At 38.3% G+C, this 17,421-nt stretch overlaps 1 protein-coding gene across 1 annotated transcript; it reads right to left on the reverse strand.

The window, feature by feature from the left end:
• Positions 1–6,774: 6,774 nt before the first annotated feature.
• LOC115016017 (CMP-N-acetylneuraminate-beta-galactosamide-alpha-2,3-sialyltransferase 1-like) lies at positions 6,775–10,498 on the reverse strand. The gene is made up of 6 exons (XM_029443684.1): positions 10,244–10,498; positions 9,159–9,355; positions 8,862–9,029; positions 8,154–8,199; positions 7,913–8,032; positions 6,775–7,222 (listed from the first exon to the last, which is right to left on the reverse strand). The coding sequence occupies exons 1-6, from the start codon at positions 10,496–10,498 to the stop codon at positions 7,055–7,057; spliced, it is 954 nt and encodes a 317-aa protein (XP_029299544.1). The 3' UTR covers positions 6,775–7,054.
• Positions 10,499–17,421: the final 6,923 nt, after the last annotated feature.

Genomic DNA, 17,421 nt, shown 5'->3' on the forward strand with positions numbered 1-17,421 from the left:
TTTAGCAGCTAAAGACACAGATTATATCGAACATTTGTTGGATGGCAAGAAACATAAATCTGAATTATTGCTTAATGTTGCTCCGTCTCTGAAGCAATTGTATACTAACAAGTTCACTGTTGTTGTCAATGTTTGACATAAAATGGCACAAATGAGCTACTTCAAGAGCACAAAGACTAGAAAGCAAGACAATGTATCCTCCACTTCCACCCACTTTTGGACCTTTTGAATTTGTCTTTCTGTTGGTCAGTGCTGAAGATGCAGTTTAACAGCTGAGCTAAAAGTGGACTGCGATGAAATGACACTTTGATTGTTTTGCTCAGAAGAGAAACTATTTCTCACTGTCATGACCACCCTACAGCACTCCTGCACCGTCAAATACAAACCTTCCTTATACTTAAGATTTCACACAAACTATCCATTCAATGCAATTATCTTTATCTGCCTAGTTTTTTCATTCAATTACAGAATTATATACAGGTATTGTTCGTCAATGAGCCACAGGAAATCCTTCATTTTGAATGGAAACAGCACAAGACTAGTGGTGTCCAAATGAGATGCACTCTCCGGATACATTACTCGATGAGTTGTTTTAGTCCCAACATCTGCTTCATAGCCTTTGGTAGGGCCACGGTTTATTCTAAAAGATACAGGGGGAATACATCATGTAGTTAAAGGACAATTGTAATTATTGAAGTTCACATTAAATGGAATTCAAAATTTGTCTCAAACCCTATTTGCACGGGGATAGTGTTACGGACCTCTAGTAATTTTGAATAATTGCTGAGATTATCTGTGATCTTAAACCATCTGCGATGTCTGTAATATGGCAGGTAAAATTCCACCACGCAAATGATCTACCATATTTTGGCAAACACAGCAGTCATGTAGTGGTTTCAAATTCAGGAAGCTCCAACTTCACAGTAGAGAGCCATTCGCACTTTGTGAATGTTTATATAAACAGGCCTATTTGATCTTCATAATACAGAGGGAAAGAGAAGTAGAGACCCTGCCCGGAAGAAGCCCAGGGCCCCCATCTGGAGCCAGTCACAAGTCCCCGGCTCAGCGCTGCTACGTTGGAGTTCAACCCGGTGGACGAGAGGGTCGCCTCCCTACGCCTTCAGGTTATGGGGGGGAAAACTCTTACTGTTTGTGCCAATGCTCCAAACAGCAGTTCGGAGCATTCGGCCTTCTTGAAGACCCTGAATGGAGCCCTGACGGGGCTCCATTTGAGGACTCCATAGTCTTGCTGGGAAAATTCAACGCGCACGTGAGAAGAGATGGAGACACCTGGAGAGGCGTGATTGGGAGAAACGTTCTTCCTGATCTAAACCTGAACGGTCGTTTGTTGTCTGGCTTTTGTGCTAGTCATGGAATGGCCATAACAAACACCATGTTCGAACATAAGGATGCTCACAAGTGTACGTGGTACCAGAGCACCCTAGGCCAAAGGTCAATGATCAACTCTGTGATCGTATCATCTGATCTGACGCCGCATGTTTTGGACACTCTGGTGAAGAGAGGGGCGAAGATGTCAACTGATCACCATTTGGTGGCGAGTTGGATCAAGGGGTGGGGGAAGACTTTGGACAGAACTGGTGACGTAAACGGGTAGTGCGGGTGAACTGGGAACGTCTGGAGGATGTCCGGGAGATCTTCAACTCACACCTCCAGCGGAGATTTTCAGACAACCCTGTGGAGGTTGGGGGCATTGAACCTCTATTGCTGAAGCTGCGGTGATGAGCTGTAGTCTCAAGGTTTTAGGTGCCTCAAGGGGCGGTAACCCTCTAACACTGCGGTGGACCCCGGTGGTCAGGGAAGCCGTTCGACTGAAGAAGGAGTCCTTCCGGGTTATGTTATCCGGGAGGACTCTGGAAACAGTTTCAGGGTACCGATGGACTCGAAGGGCGGCAGCCGTGGCAGAAGCAAAGGGTATGGGAGAAGTTCGGAGAAGCTATGGAGAAGGACTTACGGTCGGCACCAAGGTGCTTCTGGAAAACCGTCCGGCACCTCAGGAAGGTGAAGCGGGGAACCATCCAAGCCGTGTACAGCAAGGGTGGGACCCTGCTGACTTCGACTGAGAAGGTTATCGGGCATTGGAAGGAGCACTTTGAGGAACTCCTGAATCCGACTAACATGCCCTCTATGGTAGAGGCAGAGCTGGAAGCTGATGGGGTACCATCGTCAATTTCCCTGATGGAAGTCACTGAGGTCGTCAAACAACTCCACAGTGGCAAAGCCGCAGGGGTTGATGAGATCCGTTTAGAAATGTTGAAGACTTTGGGTGTTGAGGGGCTGTCTTGGTTGACAAGCCTCCTCAACATTGCGTGGAAGTCTGGGACAGTGCCTAGGGCAGGGGTCACTAACAGGCGGACCACGGTCTGAGTCCGGACCCAGACGCCGACCTATACAGACCCGGACCAGTACTTCTATTTTAACGGCGCATTTTATTTAATTTTTTTAGCTTTGCGCATTCACATTCGCTCCGCTCTGTATCACGGAGGGCGGCGCTTCACACACACCTACACACACACACACACACAGAGGGGAGGAAAGAAGAGGAGTGAACTAGAGAATCACCGCACTCGTTTTTACGGCACTGGTTTAGCGGTTCAGGAATCTCAGAACAATTACATGCGTGTTAAGCCATCCCACGTGATGCTACGCAGCCAATCAAATATGTGCATTCCAACCGGCAAACATCGTGACTCTGAATAATACAGACAGGCGAGAGGCGAGTGACAGACTGAAAGAGGAGTTAGCGATACAGGGAGAGAAGACAGGGAAAGGGAGAGAAACGCTGACGAAGAGACGAGTGAGCAGCAGACAGGGAGAGAAAAAATAACTACTCATGGCGCTCTCCAAGAAGAGAAAATTCAACAGAGCTTTCAAACCAGAATGGACAGACTCATTCATGTTCATCCTTCCCACTGGGAGCACAAAACCAGTGTCTCATATGCTCAGAGACCATGGTGCTCATTAAAAGTGGTGATGTGAAACGCCACTATGAGACAAAGCACAACGTTTTTGATCAAACATACCCACTCAAGTCTGAGCTGAGGTCACAGAAAATAAGCAGTCTCAGAGCACAATATGATTTTGATTTGTCACAAAATAGAGCAAATAGGCCACCTGTCAGCACCATCAGCCACAGAGACAAGTTTAACCCAGGATGTGCTAGCCTGGTTAACTTATCAATTGTTAAGATGTGTTGAAACTGATTTATTCTAACATTGGTTGAGAGTTAAATCAAGATGTGAAACAGTTAAAGAAAAAGGGAAACTCAAGCTGCTGCTACACTTTATTTTATTTTTCTAAGATTAAGCACTGTATTTGAAGATGCACAATTTTTCAAAAGCCATTTTATTTATTTTTATTTAATGCAGCCCGAGAAGAACATTATACATATCTACAGTATTATATATATCTGTATAGTTCAATGTTATATTGTCGAAATGTTTTTAAATTGTACTTTCTTTATTAGATTTGACAGTCAGTTGTTAATTACGTGCAGACATTGTTACAGCTACAAGGCTACTTCAATATATATCACACTAATTCATACCGCAAGTTAGACATTATGATGCCGGACCTTTGCTCGCGGAGATTTTCTCTAACTGGACCTCTTAGAATTTTAGTTGAATACCTCTGGCCTAGGGGGTGGCAGACCGGAGTGGTGGTTCCCCTATTCAAAAAGGGGGACAAGAGAGTGTGTGCCAACTACAGGGGTTTCAAACTTCTCAGCCTCCCTGGTAATGTCTACTCCAAGGTGCTGGAAAAGAGGGTTCGGCCAATACGGACCAACTCTTCACTCTCGCAAGGATCCTGGAGGGGGCCTGGGAGTACGTCTATCCGGTCTACTTGTGTTTTGTGGATCTGGAGAAGGCGTATGACCGGGTCCCCCGGGTGATACTGTGGGAGGTGCTGCGGGAGTAAGGGGTGAGGGGGTCACTTCTGAGGGCTATCCAATCTGTGTACGCCCAAAGCGAGAGTTGTGTCCGGATACTCGGCAAGTCGGACTCGTTTCCAGTGAATGTTGGCCTCCGCCAGGGCTGCGCTTTATCACCAATCCTGTTTGTGATTTTCATGGACAGGATATCAAGGCGAGGGGTTGCAGTTCGGTGGCCTGAGGATCTCATCGTTGCTCTTTGCAGATGATGTGGTCCTGATGGCAGCATCGGTCTGTAACCTTCAGGAGTCACTGAATTGGTTCGCAGCCGAGTGTGAAGCAGTTGGGATGAGGATCAGCACCTCAAATTCTGAGGCCATGGCGCTCAGCAAGAAACCGGTGGATTGCCTACTCCGAGTAGGGAATGAGCCCTTACCCCAAGTGAAGGAGTTCAAGTACCTCGGGGTCTTGTTCGCGAATGAGGGGACGATGGAGCGAGAGATTGGCCGGAGAATCGGAGCAGCACTTTGACATTGGTATTATTCAGTGAAAACGGATTGGGGAGAAAGAAATACTAGTTTTATTTAGTGCAAAAATGTCAAACTAGGGTCTGAATACGTTCTGAAGCAAATGACTTAAGTGTTAGCTGTTTCCTCCTTTTTGTTCCAAATAATAAGTGAGATAGACATATATATCTCTCTCTCTCTCGATAAATAGATAGATATACAGTGCTGCTTGAAATTTGTGAACCCCCATACATGGTCATTGATTTTGTACAAGAATGTAAAATGGCCTTATTAAATGTACATCTAAACACCAATTTGTAAAGCAGACTTTCCAAATAATGGACACAAACAGAGAAAAATTATGATTTTTCATTATTTATTCAACAAAAGTGGTTTATATCACAAAAACTGAAATGTTTACCTGTGCAAAAGTATGTGAACCCTTTTAGTTAGTAGCTTGTGACACTCCTTCTGCAGCCATTACTTCAACCAAACGTCCTCTGTAACCCCTGACCAGTCTCTTGTATCTGCTGTTGGGGATTTTTGTCCACTCCTTGCAGAAGCCAGTTGAGAGAGGTTGGAGGCACATCTGGCATGTACCGCCCGCTTCAGGTCTGGTCACAACATTGCTATTGGATTGAGGTCCGGACTTTGACTAGGCCAATCCAGAGTATGAATTATCTTTCTTTTAAGCCATTCTTTGGTAGTTTTGCTGGTATGCTTTGGGTCGTTGTCTTGTTGCAGAACCCATTTTCGGCCCAGCTTCAACTCCCTGACTGATGGTAGGAGTTTCTGATCAAGAATTTGTTGATAGACCTGAGAATTCATGTTTCCCTGGATAATATGGAGTTGTCCAGCAGCCCCAGACCTTCACATTTCCACCACCATGCTTCACTGTTGGGAGGAGGTTCTTTTCTTGGTATGCAGTGTTGGCTTTTCTCCAAACATAGCGGTTTTGATTGTGACCAAATAATTCTATCTTGGACTCGTCTGTCCAGGGAATGGACTTCCAGAAGGCCTCTGGTTTGTCCAAGTACTCTCTTGCAAGTTGAAACGGGCCGCTCTGTTCTTTCTTGAGAGCAGAGGCTTCCTTTTAGCAACCCTCCCATGAATGTCATGTCTATTCAACTTTCGTCTGATTGTAGAAGCGTGTACATTTACCTCAGATGCTGCCAGAGAGGTCTGCAACTCTCCAGAGGTGATGTGTGGGTTGGCTTTTACCTGATTTTATATTTGTTCTGGTGCTTCTTGGTGATAGTTTTGATGGACGTCCACTTCTAGGCAGAGTTGCGGTCATGTTGAATGCGCTCCATTTGTAAATGATTTGTCTTACAGTGGATGGATGGAGCTGGAATCTTTTGGAGATGGTCTTATAGCTTTCCCCAGACCTCTCGGCATTGTTGTTCTGTGTGGGTACACCTTAGCACTACAGTAGTTTGCTTGGTTTCCGCTCTCTTTTGATCTGTGTTGCCCAACCCTTTTCTTAAGAATGTCTCATTTGATTGGTTTGCTTACTTGACTAAATAAGCACCCAAATGTTTCATCTGAGTCTGTTACCTACTTGACTTTACCAATGAAGCTGGGGGTTCACTTACTTTTGCACATACACTAATTTCATATTTCATGTAGTCTTTTGGCTACTCACACAATTCCCTCAAGTACATGCAATGATAAACATAAACCTGACATTTCATCTGGTGATGATAAAATAAGAAAATCATGGTAAAACAACAAAAACTCTAAACTGCTCAAGGGGTTCAAAAACTTTCAAGCAGCACTGTAGATATATATATATATATATATACTGTATGTATATATATATATATATATATATGTATATATATATATATATATATATATATATATATATATACTGTATATGTATATATATATATACATATACAGTATATATCATTCCTACTTACAAGCATTTAAAAATGCTTGTAAACAATGGACGTGGCACTCATTTAATCTAACAAAGCTATTAACAAAAGAGTTCAACAGATATAATATATACATCAATGTTATAATTCACCCCTGTTAGACTCTTCACATACAAATAATAAACATACTACAAATAAAATATTTTATTGAGGAGACAAGGATTCCGACTGAATCAGTCCCATCTCTCCACCAGCAGCCGGCGCTCTAACCACACCTGACTGCCTCAAATTATTATCAGCAAAATGTATGGAAAGTATATATATATATATATATATATATATATAAAGGTGTCGTCCAATCATTATTACCAGCCACACCACTGTCTTTTTAACTCATTTTTTAATCATTATATTAACAGTTTTCATTATTCGAAACAACACAAATACATTATAAGAAGTCAAAAAAGGAAAAGAGGTTCATACAATTGTGGTTGAATTCTTATTATTATTTTTAAACGCAGAAAGGTCCACCAATACATTTCCATATTAAAAGGAGAGAAGTGTGTATGTATCAGCATGCCTATCAACAAGTCTCTATATTTAGCTTCCTAATAATACTTTATGCCCACAAAACTTTACAGTGATTTAATAATTACAATTACTTTATACTGCCTCAGCTCTAGGACTGAGACTAGAGTTCTCTCTTCAAGCTAAAGTTCTCGGTTGTGTAAATTAAATTGACGTAGAGAGAAACAGTAAAAGAGAAACCAACACCTTTAAAAGCCTTTATAAAAACTGATTGTCTTCTTCTTGTGTAGTTTCTGAATAACTTCATATTCATGCATTCCAGCATGAGCTCCAGTTTTCAGCTTTTTGTTTCTGAGAACTTCGAAGTAATGGTTCCAGTTTCCATCTCTGTCTGCTCCGAACCCAAAAACACTGACCTGGTAAAACAAGAACGATACAATGAATCTCAGCTGGATTCAGTATTGCTGTCAATAAACTTATTTTTTTTTGTACTAACCTGAATAAATGCTTCATAAAACAGTCAGTTTATTAAGTGTCTTCATATTTTCAGTAACTTTAATTTTGTATTATGGTGCTATATTTCAAAGTCTTACTAATTTGCCTTTTGGACATTTTGTTGTCCTTAACCATAAATTTAAACTTCAGCATTTTTGAAAATACGCTTTTCTTCTTTCTTGCTGAGAGTTAGACAAGAAGATCCAAACCATTCTCACATCTGTATGTTACAAGCGGCAACATCCAGGGCTGAAAAGTGAAGGTTAGTGCCGTAAACTTGCATTCTCTCTAATGACCAGTAGGTTGCAAAAAGAAATCCAATTTTATAGAAGTCTATGAGAAAATGAACCTACTTCCCACTTTATTAATTCCTTAAGTAAAATGTATCCTGAGGAGTTTATGGTCTCAATCACTAGCTTCGAGTTTTCTTCTATACAGCATGATGTCTTGGCGATTTTGTACATTGTGGTCCCATTTAGAGCAACATAGACGATAAAGCAGCGTATGCTTTAGGGTGGAGCTACCTTCTGATTGACAGGTCGCTACCACAACATATCAATCTGTGAAAGAGCATTACAATTTTTTTTATATATTGTGCAATTTGAACCTACCTCATCACATATTTGCATGCTGAGAGCCAAAGTCAAAAAGCCAGTAGATGGATAATTGCCCTTTCTTCCCAGCCAAATTTCATGGACATATTTCATGAGAGCTGGATTGAGGATAAGCACCTGTTCAGGATTAAAGTTAAACTTTAAACTGACATAAATATAACGATTAATACAATACAATTTATTACTGAGTGACTTATCAGATGTTTCGGTTTCATGCAAAATCATTTAGAAAACTCACCAAATCCTTGTTTGCTCTCCTCTTTGAGTTCACAGCACTGTCCTCCCTGGTAACATGGTACATTCAGTAGAAAGTGTATAAAAGTACAATTTAATAATAATCATTTAACATTATTTGTCAGATTAAAATGTTAAATGCAGTGTTATAGTGAATTCATACATTTCATTGCAAAACCTAACATTATTAATATTAATAACTTTATATATACTTTAAAAAACAAATTTATAGAGTGCTTTGATTGACAGAATAACAACAGAAAGCCAAACCATAAGGCCAGAGAAAAGCTAGACAAAATATGTTGCGAGAAGACAAAAGGCGCAAAAATTTAAATAATTTAAAACACGGACCTTTTGAATTTCTCTTTCTGTTGGTCAGTGTGAAGATGCAGTTTAACAGCTGAGCTAAAAGTGGACTGCGATCAAATGACACTTTGATCGCAGTCCACTTTTAGCTCAGCTGTTAAACTGCATCTTCACACTGACCAACAGAAAGAGAAATGTTTTGCTCAGAAGAGAAACTATTTCTCACTGTCATGACCACCCTACAGCACACTGTTCCTGCACCGTCAAATACAAACCTTCCTTATACTTAAGATTTCACACAAACTTGCCTGCCTAGTGTTTTCATTCAATTACAGATTTGTATCCAGGTATTGTTTTTAAATGAACAGAAGAAGATACTGATAGCAGCTCTGTTTTACACACCCACCCTTGTTTGAAGGCGTCAATGAGCCACAGGAAATCTTTTATTTTGTATGGAAACAGCACAAGACTAGTGGTGTTGTCCAAATAAGATCCACTCTCCGGATACATTACTCGATGAGTCGTTTTGGTCCCAACATCTGCTTCATAGCCTTTGGTACGGCCATAGTTTATTCTAAAAGATTAACGTAGTTAAAGACACATTTCTTAATCACGTGCAGTCCCCTGGTGCAAATAGGGTTTAGCTTTAGTGTAGACATCATTGTTTACACTAGATCTTTTGAAGATGGCAGAAATGATTTACCTTATTACGATATCATGAAAGTCTATGAGAGGTCCATAGTGTGATCGCTTCAAGTTACCAGAATTCCCCACCACAGCACAAGTCGTGCAGCGTTTATTGTTGGATTCTCCAACATCTGCAATGTGTGGGAACATCTGGAACAGTTTGTCCACTGTTGTATTGTAGACACTGAAGTCATGACCTTCCCGATATATGTTCTGACACAGAACAGAAAAATAACGTTATTCCAGCATCAGTATACAATCTATTCACATACTAGTTCCACATACCACAGTTGTGGTATCTGAAGCTACAATCCTCAAGATTCTGTTTTTGGCACTGTTCATAATCTGATTTTTTTTAACCCAATTGCCATTTAATGTATGTACATTTTTAATTACCCCTTTATTCATTGGTTCCCCCAGGTTAACACTGTTAGATCTATCAGCCGCTGGCTCAGCCGTCGCCATGTTGAGAGGCGTGTGGAGGCAATTCCTCAATCATAGATATGCTCCGAATTTGTATTCATCTTTAAGGATTATAATTTAAACCTGCAAAAGTTGATTGTGAACTTGTTAGCAAACAGTTGCTCATTTACAAATCCAGCAGTTACGGAGCAACATTAGCATTAATTTGGAACCGTGTTGTTCTCCACCTGATGGATGTAAGGCCAATATTCACTCAGCTCTGTTTTTGGTCTCTACCTTTAGCTGCTAAATGCTCCAAACTATCACCTCTAAGTGTGTCTGTCTGCTGAAGTGTACAGTGGGGCTTTAAAGGATTTCTTTGCAGAACACAGGAGCCTGCTGCAGCCGAAAACTGTGAGAGCTGTGAGAGTGAACATGCAGCTGAACAATGAGCTTAATTTAAATAGTTTTCACATGTCCCAATGTGTAAATAAGTGTTTTTAGTTCATCTGACAGAGAACACTATTGACACTAAACAGATTCCTCTTTCAGTAAAACAGCTCAGACTTCCCCTTTTAGAAAGGTAACCAACTAAATGTGCAGAGAACACAAACTAGTTTCTGCTTTTGATGCAGGACCCGTTAAGAGTGTCTAAAAGACATTGTGGTGAAACAGAAGCAGAATATTTGTGACATTTACCTTCCACCAATTGTAATCTTCCTCTGAAATTCCATATTTTCTTGACAAAAAAGGCTTCGGAGATTCATTGATACGCTCCCCAACGCATAGATCAGCCTCTCTTAAACACTTGTCACAGGCACAAAGACTTGAGCTCTGACGGCCGAGGAAATACACAGATGAACTCCATGAAGAAGAAGATATATACATCAGGGCAAAGGCAGCGATGCACAGCAGGGCAATGAGAGCTCTGTTTCCACGTGATCTATAAAGCATCTTGACAGTGTGGCGGTCTTGAAGGAAGATCAGAGCCTCACCTGTAGAGAAAATATGTGATGAAGCAAAAAGGTGTGTCAGTTCATGAATATTGAACAACATTATGTCAGTGGACAAAACGGTAGCTCTCAATGGACCTTGTCAATTCAACTGTTGACCCTGTATTAATTTGCATATGACCTATAAAACTTGAAACCAATAAAATAATAAAGATGGACCAGTTCCATGGTCCAAATAAATGTCGTTAAAATATGCAGAGAGAACAAATGTTGTGTTATATAAGTAAGAAATATAATCCAACGTGTAAAAAAAAAAGCAATGTGTTTTTAATCTTAGTTAATAATAGTTATTATTATTATTATTATTATTATTATTTATTTTCTTAAAGCAGTATTATTCTTAAATATACATTTTAATTATTTTGGAATACTATTTATATATATATATATATGAGTATAAGCGATTAACAGTAGATTATAGATATAGATATATAGTATAGAGATAGTATATATATAGATATAGTATATATATGATATATATATATATATATATATATATATATATATCTACTGTATATGTATATCTATATATATATATAACGATATATATATACTATAGTATCTATATATATATGATATATATATACTGTATCTGTTATTGTATAGATTATAATACTATCTACAGTATCTATACTATAATCTGACATTAATACAGTATATATATATATATATATAATATGTATACTGTATTATGTATATATATATACATTATATATACATATACTGTATATATATACATATACAGTATATATATACATATACAGTATATATATACATATACAGTATATATGTATACATATACATTGTATATACTGTATATATATATACATATACAGTATATATATACATATACAGTATATATATATATATGTATACTGTATATGTATATATATATACATATACAGTATATATATATATATATATATATATATACAGTATATATATACATATACAGTATACATATATATATATATATATATATATACTGTATATGTATATATATATACATATACAGTATATATATATATATATACATATACAGTATATATATATATATATATATATATATATATATATATATATATACATATATATATATATATATATATATATACATATATATATATATATATATACATATATATATATATATATATACATATACAGTATATATATAGATCCCTTTTACATGTAATCAGTAGGGTTAGCAATTACAAATGTCAACAATTGCTTTTTAACTAGTTAGAATTACAAGCCAATAATGCCATAATGAGTTAAATGAATTATCATTAAATACATTTACAAGATACAAGATGTTAATTTTTGATGTCAATAACTAAATTCTTACTCGTGTAAATGATCATTGTAGGTATCTGTAACTTATTATAAAGTCAACTTTTACGATTTACGACTTTAATTCAAACTCAACTAAAGATACCTACATTTCAATTTGGACATATTATAATTCCAAGACTCTTACCTGACACCTGAGACAGGTCGAGTAAAACAAGAGAGAGAAAAAACCTTCAGTTCATTCACTTGTTAAATCACAATATCACAATAACAAACTGAGCGGCACGAACTTGACAGAAAGAGGGAAGTGGTGGAAACTACAGCTGGGTGTGATTCAAGACTTGGCAGAGTTTCAACTCCCTCAACGTCTGTGATCCGCGATAGTTCACTATCCACAAACATGTGTTTTTTAATATATGTTGTGTGAAGTCATATCCACAAAAATACAGAGCAATTTGAAAATATGCATAACTTACTCTGCAAACACGTATTTTAATTTCACATAAATATAGGTTTACATATAAAGTGATATTTGCGAAGTGACACTCCCTTCCTATTGGTTTGCAGAATCCTGTAGCTGAACTGTAGAAAGATATCCACAAACAGTAGATGTAGTTACTCGCCTCACCAGAGGGTGGCGACGTTGGCAGGGAGGTCTAACAGAAATTAAACCAACAGAAAAACATTGAACCTTTCAGTAAACGATCTGAGTCGTTCTTCCACCACTGTAGCTACACATGTTAAAAATAAGTTCAATACCCGTGGTGCTTGTACAAGACAGCTCAGATCCATCGGACTGGGTAAATACATATCAGTGTGTGCACTCCTGACCGCCTTCATCAAGTTTCAAGTTTCAAGTTTCAAGTTTCATATTCACAGGGTCAACAGTACAATGAAATGTGAGCGAGAGAGACAGCATGTCAGCTCAGCAAAATCAGCTAAATTAAATTATATATATGAAATATTTAAAAATAAGTACTATATACAATTGAGTTAAACAATAATTACAAAATATACAAAATTACAACAACAAAAAAAGGATGTACATATGAAGAGAAAAAATATAAGAAAGAATATATTTAAATATATTTATATTTATTATAATTGTTATTATTATTAATATAATAATGATAATATATCGACCATACTTTTACAGATTTGGTGTGGACGACTTCCGTTTTTGATTCAGTGTTGTAGACTGGTTCCAGATGTTCGAATTATTATTCCGAATATGACAATATCATTAGATATAGGTCATGTAAACAGCTAATATGGTCCGCCACGGGTGGAAAACTATTTTGACGGCTGCATATAAATGGGAATACTGGTGGAATCGTGGGATTTCAGGATAAGAGCATATTTTGTACATGCAGGGTAAACATAGTCAGTGAGGCGAATAGCACAATTAACATACATGATAAAAATGACTTAAAAATGTCCTCAGGTTACAATGATTTAAAACTCCTATAATAAAAACGGGGGCATCAAGGAATAAAGACTGAAGCATCTCAGTTAATTTCCTGTTTGCGTCACCGTCTCTGGCACAGGGACCCTGAATCTTTCCATCACAAAATCTGGACGACAGTCATTGTAAGAGACACCAGGTTTGGGTGAAAGCACACAGGTGGAACTGGTGGAGATAGAGAACGTTGTGCTGGAACCTCCTGTGTTCCAATGTGCTTGAATTTCCATCAGGTCTATGAATTAAGTTGTTTTAGGGTGATGAAACAGCAAGTCTGATATCAGTCCAGACAAAATGGTTGACTTTAGGAAGTCCAGAGGGAATTATACTCCTATTTCCATCAATGAGTCATCTGTCATAAATATGGACAGTTTTCAATTTCTAGGCACACTCATCACAGACACACTCACATGGACCCTCAACACAAACACAAAGGGAATCCTCAAGAGGCTGCACTTCCTGAGGGGCTTCAAAAGTTTCGATATCAGCACCCATCTCAGTTTTCTTAAGCAGACATTCAGGCTGCTGCAAAGCTGACACTCCCTCGTGCACTGATTACCTTTTTGTAAATATTTTCTATGTAATGTTAAATGTTACATGTTACCCCGGGGAAGACCCATGACTCAGTGGAGAGATTATATCTCCTCACTGGCGTGGGAACGCCTCCGGATCCCCGAGTTGGAGCTGGCGGATGTGGTCCGGAGAAGGGAAGTTTGGGGTTCCTTACTGGAGCTACTGCCCCCGCGACCCGACCCCGGATAAGCGGTAGACGATGGATGGATGGATGTTACATGTGAGAACTCTGGGTATATGGTCTTTTTTTATTGAAAGCAGACTGTTCCCTTAACCCTAAAGTGGTTGTAAACTGCTTGTAAACAACGGACACGGCACTCAATCTAACAAAGCTATAAACAGAAAAGAGTACAACAGATGTTGTAATAATTCACCCGTCATCACATAAAGATAAATAAACATACAACAACTGGAAACATAAAATTGACTTATTGATGGCGGATTTTCATAAAAGTTTTTGTTTTTGTTTTGTGGGTTGAAGAGTTTTTCCTTACTAAATTGTGTTTGTCTTGTTAATGTTGTGCCTGGCAAGTCATAACGGACATAATTAGGTTAGGATTATATTGTGTATTCTACATGTTAGAATCTACTTGTTGATATTAACTTAAGCTTGCTGAACTGCAATGGGCTCGTCTGTATTTGTTTTTGCCTTGTAACTGCTCAAAGCAGCTGGTTTATTATTATATCTCAAAATGAAGATGATATGTATCTTTCACCCAGGTATGTGTAGGGAACGGTTCTTATAGATATAGAATATAGATATAGATGATATAGATTTGGGATGAACCCCTCTTTTGAATGGTCACACATGCAGAGCACACAGTGAAATGTGTTCTCTGCTTTTAACACATCCTAGTACCAGGAGCAGTGGGCAGCTAATGTACAGCGCCCGGGGAGCAATGGGAGTGAGGGGTAAGGCGGATGTCCAGTGCCTTGCTCAAGGGCACCACAGCAGGGCAGGAGGTGAACTGGGACCTCTCCAAGTAGCAGTCACACTCCATTTTTTTAAGTCGGGTCGGTGACTTGAACCAGCAACCCTACAGCTCACAGTCCAAGCCCCTACTGACTGAGGCTCTGCCAGACATAGATGAAATTGTTTAAGTTTTAGTCGTGAATGATTGAGCTGTCATGGTATATTGCGGGTGCAAAATGTAATTCAAATGTAATTCATACTATATGATTAAAATACTTTTTCATATTTGGTTTATAACGTCATCCCTTCTGCGATGTGTTTAAATATCTTTCACATAGTAAATGTGTTGAGCGAAGTATGGTAACATAGGCAGTTTAAATAACATTATGGAACATTTGATGTATTTTAAACTGAATATTAATTTGTGAGGGAAAGGGTTTCTTCGAGGCAATCACAATAGAGGTCTACGCTAATAGTTTGTTACAAGACTTTGTTAAAGGATATATATTTCATCTTTGTGTTCATAGATTCAACCTCAAGGCGAGCTCTGTATTCCTTCTAACATTTGAGAAGTTCATAGAGGAACCCTGCTTCTGTTTGTGCATGACTGTCTATGACTGATGCTTTATGCTTAATCTTTTAGTCCAACATTTGCACTAACCCCACCCATGTTGATTCTGTGCCTAAACCTTAAACATCGAGGTGTCTCTATCATAACAGATGCATTTCTATTTACGTTTGGATGGAAATGTGAAATATGCCTTTAATATCCTGTACTTGCTTTTGCGTCAATGTCTATATATAGCCCATCCATGTCTGAACTTAAGATGTATTTAAATCTTAAGGAATGTCTTGATTTAACAAATGCAGATTAACTTCAAAACTACATATATTCATGTAAAGATGGCAAATTTATGTTTTTATTGTTAATATCAATTATGCAACATTTACATCCGCTGAGATTTCTTTCTTTCAGTTTAAGTTTTGTAATCTGTTGACCCTTAAATATAAATTTAAGATAATAAGTACGATAATTGAGTTTGTGTTAACTAATTTAAATACTATCTGTGTGATCATGGCGGAATGTAACTAAGTACATTTACTCAAGTACTTTATACTTCTACATCGACTACATGTATTTGGTAATTCAATCAGATTCAATAACACAAAATATAGCCATCAAAATATTTATTGTGTATTATTATTACAGGTTAAGATAAACTTTATTGATACCTTGGAAAATTCACATCCTACCTTGCAATATATAATAGTAAAAAATAAGCCCCTCCTTCACCAGTTTAAGTTAAAAGTTAAGTTAAAGCATTTTATTGTCATTATACAAAAAGTACAACGAGATTCAGAGTGCAACTCTGTCCCAGTGTGGAAAAAATACAAAGACCTACATAACGCGGTAGTAGGACAGACAACATAAGCAATCATACGGAACATGCACATCTGAGTGAGTCAACAGTTTCTAATTGTCTAGTTTTGTGAATCCGTTGTGCGTTTGACCTTTTCACCTGTCATTTATTTTTTGGGCTTTTGTATGCCTCTAATGATAGTGCAGTTGAGATTGTGAAAGGGGAAGAGAGAAGGGGGATGACGTGCAGCAAATATACGGCCATTTGATCCGGCCCTCGAGGTAACTCGTAAAACGCACGCAAAAAGAAATCCCCTAGCAAAAGAACCTATTTTAAACAGGCGAATGACTGTTTTTCCTGGTCAGGGTCCCTGAACACAACACGAGTGGAACGTGCCATTACGTGGTCACGTCATGTCAAAAACTTCAATTTTAAACGAGATGGTCGTTGACATCAGTGAACGCAACATGGCCAGTGTAAAACAGAGAAAGCTGGATGCGGAATGTCACTTTCCAGGAGAAATGGACGAACGATTATTTTTTTGTGGAAGTAAAAGGCCAGTGTGTCTAGTTTCTGCGGACGCGTTTGCGGTGATGAAAAATAATCTTGAGCATCATTACAGCACGAAACATGCCGAACTGCACGAGCTGATGGGACGAGTGCGTTTGGATAAAGTTAACGCTCTTCGGCGGAGTTTGGCCCAACAAGCAGCTCTCTGCAGAGCGTAACATAAACACATGGACAGATAGAGAGGTAGACCACCACACCAAGAACAGACTATTCCACCACTGCTGTGCAGTTATCACTGCCATTTACAATACTCACTTTATTTTCTATCAACCACTTGTTACTTATATTATTTTGTATTATATTTAATAATTGTGTTCTGCCTTTTTACTTCATATGTTCTTTTGCTGTGACGATATACATTTCCCCGTTGTGGGACTAATAAAGGATTTCTGATAAAACAGAAGATACATGGACAAAAAAGTTGCTGTGTCTTAAAAAATGTTTTGAGTTCAATAATTAGTATGGCCCTCGAAGGATGTTGTAAAAAAAGAATGGCCCTTGTTCTAAAGGAACAACTTTATTTATAGACGTAAGCTTCACTGCTCACTCCTGAGGTTGATGCAGACTTCATCTTGCTGTAACAGTATCCATTGTGAAAAGGGAGTGTGCACACAGCAGGTTAGAACAGCTGTCATCCTTCATTTCATTGACTTCTTCACAGTAAACGTCACAGAATGAGTTTGGGTAGCTTA

Source organism: Cottoperca gobio, chromosome 11 (assembly GCF_900634415.1).
Source record: "Cottoperca gobio chromosome 11, fCotGob3.1, whole genome shotgun sequence".
Lineage (NCBI taxonomy): Eukaryota > Metazoa > Chordata > Actinopteri > Perciformes > Bovichtidae > Cottoperca > Cottoperca gobio.

Excerpts from the sequence above, each read along its gene's own strand:
- LOC115016017 (XM_029443684.1), bottom strand. The coding sequence starts at position 10,498 with ATGCTTTATAGATCACGTGGAAACAGAGCTCTCATTGCCCTGCTGTGC. Across the intron at positions 9,030-9,158 it reads TTTCATGATATCGTAATAAG|AATAAACTATGGCCGTACCA; the intron begins GTAAATCATTTC and ends TTAATCTTTTAG. Across the intron at positions 8,200-8,861 it reads ATTGACGCCTTCAAACAAGG|GGAGGACAGTGCTGTGAACT; the intron begins GTGGGTGTGTAA and ends CCATGTTACCAG.